The 11,046-nt window shown below is 31.7% G+C and overlaps 1 protein-coding gene across 1 annotated transcript in view; it reads left to right on the top strand.

Moving 5' to 3' along the window:
* LOC117180727 (monocarboxylate transporter 10-like) overlaps positions 1 to 9,597 on the top strand; it is a 246,091-nt gene extending 236,494 nt beyond the window's left edge. Inside the window, exons 8-9 of the mRNA XM_033373215.1 lie at positions 8,544 to 8,741; positions 9,313 to 9,597. Of these exons, the coding sequence (XP_033229106.1) occupies positions 8,544 to 8,741; positions 9,313 to 9,597 (483 nt within the window). The remainder of the gene's footprint in view (positions 1 to 8,543; positions 8,742 to 9,312) is intronic.
* The last annotated feature ends 1,449 nt before the right edge of the window (positions 9,598 to 11,046 follow it).

The raw sequence follows: 11,046 nt of genomic DNA, 5'->3' as shown, positions 1-11,046 counted from the left end.
CTCCTACTCCGCCTCCACAAGTCTACCCCCCCCCTGGACTAGACACCGGGGTAGAAGACATAGTGTTACAATTTTACATAGTGAAAGTAATGAGAGAAAGAGAGCAGTTATGGAAATTCTTTCCAATAAAAAAGAATTTCTCTTCATTCAAAGATTGATCTCAGACATGAAAGCTTTGTTTATGCTGGACACAATGTTATACTGAATTTTTTGCAGATTACTGGAGTTGAATCCTACTTTGTCAGTCAAACAAAAATAATAATCGTCTTTGCTCTTGAGCTCCCGCCAAACAGTTGGTGAAACAAACTTCATTTTCGCAACATGCTCATTATGTCTGTTTAACATTGATCTGCAAACACATCAAATCATGTTGGGCAAACAAAAATAGTTTCATTCAAGCACCTCACACCCAAAGCAGTGTTGATATATTTGACGCAGGTTTTGAGTGAAGTTTTTAAATTTTTCCTTATACAAGTAGCAGTACCGATCACTGTTTCCAGTACATTCATGTACATTTTCTCTCGAACGCGATCGTGTCTTGGGAATTTTCAAATTAGCCATAGATATATCGAAAACCTAAACAGTAGGGCTTTCGTTCCAATCGTGGGTGATTCCACCGGCCTAGGGGTGATAACCCTGATACCTCCATAAGACTAAGCATTTGGATTTTTCGACTTTAACGAGGACAACGTCAACTTGTCGTCGGACTTACTTCGGCTTCCTCCTCACACTCTACCTCAGAGAATTGAAGAGTGGATCATTCCACACATCTTCCTTAGAAGCAGTGACATCATCTCCAGTGTTCTTTAAAGGGGCAGGATTTCAAATTCCAGAAAAAAAGGGTGGAACTTTTTACGATTGCAATTGTAAAAAGTAGGAGTGGTGGCAGCAGTAGTAGTGGTAGTAGTAGTAGTAGAGTAGTTGTAGTAGTAGTAGTAGTAGTAGTAGTAGTAGTAGTAGTAGTAGTGGTGGTGGTTTTTTGTTTAATAATTGTAAAACTACCGAGAAAGAATTCAATTCGATAAATGTTGCTGAAAAGATATTTTACTACAAGCATACTATGGTACAGAGACGTCTAAGAGGAGTTTTAAAAACTAGTAATGAACTAGACCTTGATTAATGAGTTCAATCAAATAACTCTTATAATTTCAGGGTTTTAAGATTATGGTGTTCTGGGATGTCGGGGTTATAGAGCTACTTACCCATGACTGTGTTGCACAAGGAAAACTCAGGAAATTGTTCTGTTTTCCCAAAAAAGATTTCTCTTCTAGATGAGGTTATCGGATTTTGAGGTTATAGGGTTTTATTATTACGAGATAAGAGGATTTCCAATACATGAGGTTATAGGGTTACCAGATTGAGGGAATAAGGGTTAAAACGGTAGAGGGCAAATAATTTCTGCGTTTCCAGTGGTGTCTCGGTTGTTTTGAGGTTATGTCAATATCCTGACATGAAGGGGTTAAACGGGTTGCATATTCGGTTTCAGCGGAGAATAACTAAATAGGAATATCATATTGACATCCAACCCAGTGTGCACAAAATTTGGCGACGTCTTTGCGACATCGTTACGACATCTTAAAGACAACTTTACGACATCCTATGTCGATGTCGGTAAGGTGTCTTTACGATATCGTAGATAAGTCGTATGATCCGACGATGTCTTTACGATATCGTAAAGACACCCAAACGACACGGACATAGGATGTCGTAAAGTTGTCGTAAACAGGCCTGGGTTATATTTAGCACTAAATTTTCATAAATCTTGAATTTCTTTTACTTTATCTATTTCTGATGTGTTTGTGATTGATATTTTAGATATGTTTGCAATTGTTTTACCTTGTAAACCTTATAATTTCGTCGCTGAATTCTTGATTTTATTTTTAGAAATTTTATATGTAAAATCACAATAATACCAATTTCGCCACCGTCCAGTAAATAAAAACGATAAAAAGAAAAAATTTGGCTCTTTCAATTGAAAAAAAAACAATTTGAAAACAAAGTTTCGTTTTTTGTTTTCAAGTCGCAAAGAATACTAAAACAAAAAAATGGCCCTCTTTCAAATAGGATAAAGATTGATATTAAAATTTCTTCTTTTTCTTTTAAAATCAGAATAATTGAATTCAAAAATGTTTTCGAACATAAATCCTTAAAAGTTGAATTTATTTGAATTCAAAGTTTTCTCTAATTTGTAATTTTTAACAATAATTGTCACTAATAATGAATAACACTTAACACTTGCAAGTTTGAGCTTACATAAGACCCGCGATTGTTGTTTCTCGCGCTTCGCACTCGATAATATATTTATCTCGCGCTTCGCGCTTATAATGTGCCAGTGGGCAAAAAATTTAGCGACGTCTTCACGACATCGTTATGAAATCTTTACGACAACTTCATGATATCCTATGCCCATGTCGTTTCGGTGTCTTTGCGATATCGTTAAAACATCGTCAGATCATACGACTTATTTACGATATCGTAAAGACACCTTAACGAAATGGACATAGGATGTCGTAAAGTTGTCCTAAAGATATCGTGATGATGCCGTAAAGTTGTCGTGAAAATATCGTAACGATGTCGAAAAATAAAAAATTAAAGGTCAAACAATCGAGAACTGTAAAATGGTGCCTGTGAATTCTCTTTGGTTAAAGCTCCTCTGGATTCAAAGAAAAAATTCTCAGCACCGTCGGTTGATTCTGCTCATTCAGATATTGCAAAATAATCTACTAATAATATTTTTAATGATTACTTTAATATTTGCTTCTTATTTTGCACACATTTCTGTTCTCAGCAACCATGAATAATGTATCATTTGAATTAATTTATATTATTAGAATTCATAAAATTTATGGGTATTAAAACCTACGTATTTTCATTATCTTGTTTTTAAAATTCAAAAAAAAACTGTGTGCAACAGAAAAAAATAAATTTTGTTTGAAACATTTTTTAAGCAACTTGTGTTTTTTTCCATAAATTTAATTTGTTTATTTTCAATGTCATTTTTAACGCTTCACACCAAAAATACACATTCTAACGTAAAGTGGCTACAAATAAATTTGTCAATTTAATTTAGGCGATAAATTTAATTAGTTAAAATATTATTGTGGCTTGTGTCTTTTTTCCAAAAAGTTAATTTTTTAAAATATTTTAAATGTATTCTTATAACTAAAGTTTATTATATATTTGTAGATGTTTTTTAAATTCACAATTTTTTGTCATTTATGTTTTTTCATACCTCGCACTCTTTTTACAAAGATTGGATTTTTTTATTATTAATCTTTTTTTTCACTAACAAAACAAATAATACGCATTCTATCAAGCAATGATTGAAAAACGTAGATCTTTTCTGGGTGAACAAATTTTGCCTGTTTATTTTTTTTATAGCTTGTCCCATTCGTCTACAAATTTAATTTTTAATTTTTAATGCTGTTTTTTACGGATAAAACAAAAACTACGCGTCCTAGCAAAAAGTGAATAATAACAAATTTGTAGATCTTTTTTGGGTGAATAATTTTTGTTAATTAATTTTTTGTCGTATCTTTCATTGTTTGACTGAAAAATGGAATTTTGTATTGTTTTTTGTGCCGTCAAAATTTGAGTTTTTAATTTTGGGAAAAAAATCAAAAAGCTATTATGATAAACAACACCAGTTGCAAACAATTTAATTAACAAAAGGTTTTCGACCGAAAAAAAAAAGTTTCATTTGTTTTTTATTTGTTTATAGGATGTGTAGTTTTTGTGTAAATCCCAAAAATAACATTATAAGTAAACTAGTTAAGTTTTTGGAAGAAACGACACATAATATATTTAAATATTATATAGAAAAGTTTACATTTGAAACAAATTTTCATCAAGCGCGAAGCACGAGAAACATAATAAAAATGCGTTCATTAAAGCCGAAGGAGATTTAACAAAAAAGAATTCACAATCACTAAAAGACGGATTTCGATTCTTTAAAATCTAATTTTGATAGGTGTGTGCAATAAATTTTTCAAAAACATCAACGAGTTCATAACAAAAATATAGAAAAAGATTTAGATAGTCTTTAATTAAACATGATTTCGAAATACATATTTCATTTTATTATTAGGTACGATTTAAAAATTCGACATATTTGAAAATATGATTATTTACTGAAATTATATTGACCATCATAAATATTATTCAAACAATTTCAAAAAGGCATTATGTTCAGTGTAATTAGAAAAGTACATGAAATTATAGTTCTTATTATAATTACCAACAAACTTGGGCATAACTAAGCTGAGAAGCACGACACCAAAAAAAATCTTCATGTTCACTTCATAAAAAAATGACGTTTGGTAAATTTCACTGTGTCATTAATTAATACTCTAAAAAATGTCTAATTATATACCCGTTATCTCTTTCGTAATTTGAATTTATTTCACCTCTTGAAACGACTTCTAATTATTAGACTCAATCTTACTTAATGACATATTTATGTTCCAAAAAAATATTGCGTGTAAAAAAGCTGTGTAATAGAAGTTGTGAAATAAAAAAGCTAACTACTTGTAGTAGTATTTACTAAATTTTATTAAACAAACAGCCTCATAAATTAGAGTCTTACTATTGATATTTTTAAGGAAAATACATAGGTTTAGTCGGTGCGGTATAGAAGTGATAACAGATCATAAAGAGTATCTACAACAAACCACACTGCTCGTAACGAGTGCTTTCAACTCTTCTACGCATGCGTTGCGCTCGATCTCTGTTTTTTTGGAAGATATCGTTTTTCAATTGACCCAACTACCATAACAGTGAAGTTGATTTTTTGATTCACATTAGGGTCAAACATATTTATTTTTTTTGTGTTCTGCAATTAATTTAAAAGGTATTAATTTATTTTTGATTAAAAATACAAATTAGATGTTTTATTCTTTATAACTAACTGACTAAATGGATTTATCAATAAGACTATGTGAATCAGCCTTAACTTACATATTTTAAGTGATCTAAATTCATTGCAATCTATATTTTCAATTGAACAAAGTGTGAAGGTTTAGGTTTTGCAGTTTAATTGCACTTAACAGAAAAGTGTTAAAAGCTTCTATTTTACATGTGCCAGTTATTGAGAGTTTAAATAAAAAATTTCCAAATTAAAATTAGTTTAAACTTTAATTTAAATTTCACTATTTACGATATCGTAAAGACACTTTAACGACATGGACATAGGATGTCGTAAAGTTGTCGTAACAATGTCGTAATGATGTCGTAAAGACGTCGCCAAACTGTGTGCCCACTGGGCATTCTTATTTAAGAATTCTAACATTTCTTACATTTCTTACAACTTATGTTACTTAAAATTCTGACTTTTGACTCAAAGTTTTACAAACTTTTTATTGACCATTATCACTTTTTCACACTTTATAATAATATATAAAGAAATATCATCTCTTATCATAGTAGGAATATTTATAGCAGTACCCCGATTATACCTAAATTCATACATTTTATTTTAATTATACATATAGAATAAATCGAATATTGATATCAAAAGTATCTCCGTGTCCGATTTTTGATCTCTAACATTTCACGTTAAAAACAGTCCTTTGTTAACAATCAAACATAATTTTGTCCAAAAATAATCTTTTTCGGTATATTAGAGTGTTACTAGAGTCTCTAATTTTTTCAAATTTTACAGTGCAAATAAAGTCTCTGATTTTTGGTCTTTTCAAAAATGCCAAAATCGAGGTTTAAGTTTTTACTAATGGGTTGGTCTTTTTGTACATAGGGGTGGTTTTTCTGAATTTTTGTGTAGTACATTCTAGAGCCCACAATAAGCCCGAAATCTGGTGCATTTTGTGTTTTGAAAATTTTATTTTTCGCAGGGGGTGGTTTTCAAAAATGGGGGTAGTTTTTGAATTTTTTGGTGCATTTGAGAGCACAGAATAAGAAAAAATTCTGGTGTTCTTTGTTTTTGCCGAATTTCAATTTTTAAATAGGGGGTAGTTTTATTTTTAGTAGGGTTGGTTTTGGAAAATCGGTTGTTGGTGCGCTCAAGATTATAAAAAATTTTATATGACCTCGTTATTAACCAATTGTTATTCTTGAATTTTAAAGTGTTTACGCTTTCAATATCAGGAAATAAAAAACAAGAAAGGTTAATGCACATTTCACCTATCTTATTTGCACAGAAACATATCAATTTTTATCTTAAGCCTATTTTGAAGTTTCAAGAAATTGCAACCTCATTTTTTTAACAAAATTTAAATCAGTCAGGTAATCTGTTGCTTTTTTAACTTACTCATTTCCCAGGTTTTTTATTTCTACAACCTTTTTTAAAATTAATATTTACGGCCTTAAATAATTCAAAGGTTTTCAAAAAATTAATATTTATTCAAAATGCATTTACTACATAATAATTATTAATAAATAAGTGAATAAATTAATGAATAAGAATATTTTCCCTAAAACAATTGAAAGTTTTCATAATAAGTTGAACTGTTTATCTTGGCCTTCCTCCTTATTTTTTTTATTGGTTTTAAATCATTTTTTTTTAAATTTCACTCTTTTGAAGAATTAATTTTTTTCTTCTGTTTTGAAGAAACTTGTCCTTTTTTCGTTTTCTCTGTACTTAAATATGAACTGAATTAATAGAAAACAATAAAAAAATCCAAACATTTTTTATTAAAAATTTATTCTTTTTATTTGAAAATTTGGCTTAATGTCTATTATCATGTAACATGATCATATGAATTAATTATTATACATGAACATATTACATGAATATGTTAAATTGAATTATTATGAACATATAAATTGAACTCTATTATTTTGTTGAAAATTTATATTTTCTGGCAGAGAATTAATCTTCTTGATTAAACATTCATTTTTCAGGCTGAAACGTCGGCCACTTGATTGAATGTTAAACACATTCGTATTTTTTTTTTTTGTTTGAAACTTGAAATGATTTGTCGAAAAATCGTTTCCTTTCCTTCTAAATTAATTGGTATACCTGAGAAATTAATTTCACAATCATCATTTAAAAAATCTAGTATTTTGTTTTGAAATTTCTTTGTTTTTAGTTTTTCTACATAAGTTAAAATTCTTCTTGGTTAAAATATCAACTATTGCGTTTATCGTTCAGGATTTAAAAAAAAATTAATTTTCAATAAAAAAATTCAAGAAGTACTTCAATTTTTACCTACAGAGTTACATTTTTTAATAAGAAATATCATTTTGCAACAAAATAGACTAACTCTGAACGAAAGAGATGAAATTCCAACTAAAAATGGGAATTTTCTACAAAAAAATGTCTCAACCAAAATTTTCAAAAACAAAATAGTTGATCATCAAAAAAAGAAGATTAAGTTTTAATCGAATAGTTGCATTCTTATCCAAGAAATATAAAATTTCTTCTAAGTCATATGCATTTTAGGATATTTAGAAGAATTAAATAGATTTCAAGCAATTCTAAAGATTCTGATGCGTATTTTTAAAAATTCCGATGCATTTTCAAAGCCTTACCAAAAATTGCTGGAGATTTTTACAGATTCAAACCAATGTAGATAATTTAACAAAATTCCGAAGAAATTTAAAGAGATGACAAGAATTTTAAGGAATTTCCTCCGATTTTAATAATTTTAAGGGATTTAAACAAAGATGAGGTTTTAAAGAATTTTCTAAAATTTTGAAATATTTGATAGAATCTATATGGTTTTAGGATATTTGAAAAGATTCTGAAGGATTTTCAGCCTGTTTAAATATCAAGGAATTTTAAGAATTAATGAATTTCCCAAGATTTAAAAGTATTTAATAGGATAATTGAGGGATTTCAAAGCATTTTAAAAGTTTAGAGAGATTTTTAATAATTCAAGGTCTTCCCAAATATTTTAAATCCGTTTAAAGATTTTAAAGAATTTAAAACTTTGTAATATTTTAAAAGATTCAAATGAATTGTCAAAATCTTTCAAAAATTGCAAGAAATTTTAAAAGATTTACAAGGATTGAGAATAGTTGAGGTTATTGTGAAAAATCTCTAGAAATTGACGACAGACTAAACCGTATGTGAAAATATTTAGAACCTTTATTCAGATTTCGAAATTTGTTAAAAATATAAACTAAAGTCATTCGAAAAAAATTTTGTGAAAATTAAATAATCTCGTTTCATATTATTTCATATTTACAAACATAATGAAAAATTAAATTTCTGTTGATTAATATTTATTTATGTAAAATTTCATTATTACATTTTCAGTAAAAATAACTAATTTCCGAAAAGGTTGATAGATTTTTAATAAAAAACTGAATTCTCAAAAAAATGTAATTGTTAATATTTCTGCCAACAAAATATTTAAGTTTATAATAACAAAACTGCTAACTTGGACAAAAAACAACGGAATTGTCAGCAGAGGAATTTAATTTTGAACCAGAAAAGGTTTTTCAATCAATGAAGAAAATAATCTGATCCAAAATGTTGAGTTTTGAAGTCATAAAAACGAAGCATAAACTTTTCACCCCGACTTGTCTCTCCGGCAAGCCTTACTCAGGCAGCGCCTGTAACCAACTTTTGCATTGATATCCAGAAAGGAGCAGAGGCAGCCAGACTGGACAAGCTGCTTTCTCGAAATCCGGATGCTATTCTCTGGACTCTAAAATTACCCGGCTTGGGGTACTCAGAGTCGGACGGGGATACCTTGGCTCACTTGATCAAGGCATATTTTCCGGGCTTCACAAAGTCAGGAGATGGGGGGACGGCACCTCTGAGGCAATCAAAGTCGCCTGTGGCCCAACTGGGCCCGAAACGGCGGCTAGCCAACGAGATTGAGACCCCAGCCAGGGTCAGATGGGCCCTGAAGTCCTTCAGTTCTCACAAGTCTCCCGGCCCGGATGGTATATATCCAGTCCTCTTGCTGAGAGCTGGTGAGATCATCATTGGGCTTTTGGTGAGACTTGCTAGGGCTAGTCTGACGTTGGGTTATGTTCTGGCGGCATGAAGGGGTGTGAAAGTAGTCTTTATTCCGAAGGCAGGCAGGATCGGTTATACTTCACTTAAGGATTTCCAACCCATTAGACTTACATCTTTCCTACTAAAAACAGTGGAAAGACTCGTGGACAGATAAGGCGATAAGGTCTTGTCAAGTAGTTCTCTTCACAAGCAACAACACGCATATAGAGCTGATCATTCGACTGAGACGGCCGTGAGCACTGCAGTTGACCTAATTGAAGGACAACTGAAGACGAAAGGTCTAGCGATTGGAACCTTCATGGACATCGAAGATCTGTGGTGTCTGGTAGTGGATGCTTTGTCTACTCACAGAGTAGATTGAATTGCTTTATCTACTCACGAGTCAGGGCTTTCACGTCATAGGCTACGCGGAAGATATACTGGTTGTCGTGCGCGGTCAGCATCTGGATCCGCTCTTTGGAGTAATGCAGCAAACAGTAAGAATAGTTGATTCATGGTGTAAGGGGCCTGGACTATCAGTCAATCCGAGTAAGACAGATGTAGTTGCCTTCACCAGAAGGTACAAGTGGGGAACCAAGGGTACATTGAAGTTGGAGGGACAAAAACTCAAAATCAAAGGGCAAGCCAAGTATCTAGGAGTCACCCTGGATAAGAAGCTGTCATGGCACTAGCACGTGGAAAACAAGTGCAAGAAGCCAGTTGTGACTCTTTGGCTCTGTAAAAGAGACATAGAGAAAAGCTGGGACTTGAAACCGGAGACACTTGTGTGGATCTACACAGCGATCCTGCGACCTAGACTAACCTATGCGGCAGTCGTCTGGTGAACCAGGGTCGAACTTTCTACTGTGAAGTCCCGACTGGAAAGAATCAGAACACTGATTCTGAGAAGTATCACTGGTGCCTCGAAGTCGACAGCCACGATGGCCCTGGGGGCACTAATAGGTTTGGAGCCCCTCCATCTCACCATAAAAACCGCGGCTGCGAAGGCGGTCTGGAGACTAAATATGGTAAACGTTAGCAGTATCTCAACAGTTATGCGGATACCAATCGAAATCGAAAGAGGCCGACACTGAGCATGCAGGGAAAAAATGTCCACTTGCCGCTACCTCTTCGACAAGAAATACCGGGTTAGCCTATCCACAAAAGAGGAATGGGCTAATGATGGGGCACACCTGCCCAGTGCCCAGAGAAATATATTCAGACTATATTGAAGTTTGAATGACCTTGATACGTTCATGAAGGTCACACATAACTTATTACCTGAATAAACTTTTTAACGAAAAATCTTCTGCTCTTTCGATTGCCAATGGCAAAAGTGGCCCATTCCATTAAAAAAGTGACCCTGAAATAACCATGAAGCTGATGGTAAAGGTCAAAACTAAGATCACCACTGGATTCCTCGTTGAATTTTACTTCAAAAGTGTAATAAAATCCTTTATTGCTCAGTTTCTAACACTTGAAATATAACTTGGATTTAAAGGACATCATTTATTTCTGAGAAAAAAAAACCGAAAATTTTAAAAGCAAATTATTATAAAATAATACATTGTGATCTAAATGATTTATTAATTTAAACTGTTAAGGATTAAATTTAACATTTAAAAGAATTAAAACTTTCCATTGAAATTCTTGTTCAATAACAGAAGGAAGAAAGTTCAAAAGAACTGAAGTTCCATCAAAGTTAGAACCTACGCCCTGTGCCTTTGCATAATGATAAATCGCAAAAATCAATGTTAGACAACTGAGTTACTGATCTGTTTTGACCTACTTTTTAAATTTTGGAAGGAATTTGGCTATCAAGAGGTGTTCAAGACACCCAGCCTCATTTTTTCGTTTGGAGTTCTAACAAAAATGATAAGGTTTTTTTTGAGTGATCAAGTCATTTCGTTTAGTTTTTAAGAAGTTATTGAAAAAATAGTAGCTAGAACTGCTCTAACTCAACATCATTACTGCAAACATTTTTGTTGACATACGACATGATTGTTAGATTTGAAACAAAAAAGTAGTGATTGTAGACAAAAAATAGAAGCTAATACAATAGAAAATGAATGCATCTAGGAATTATCAACTATTTTTAAAAATTGGCTTAATTTTTTTGTTTAATCGTAAATAAATTATAT

This window comes from Belonocnema kinseyi, chromosome 9 (genome assembly GCF_010883055.1).
Source record: "Belonocnema kinseyi isolate 2016_QV_RU_SX_M_011 chromosome 9, B_treatae_v1, whole genome shotgun sequence".
In the NCBI taxonomy this organism is placed as follows: Eukaryota; Metazoa; Arthropoda; class Insecta; order Hymenoptera; family Cynipidae; genus Belonocnema; species Belonocnema kinseyi.
The sequence above is the reverse complement of the archived record's forward strand: the minus strand, read 5'-3'. Positions and strand labels throughout refer to the sequence as shown.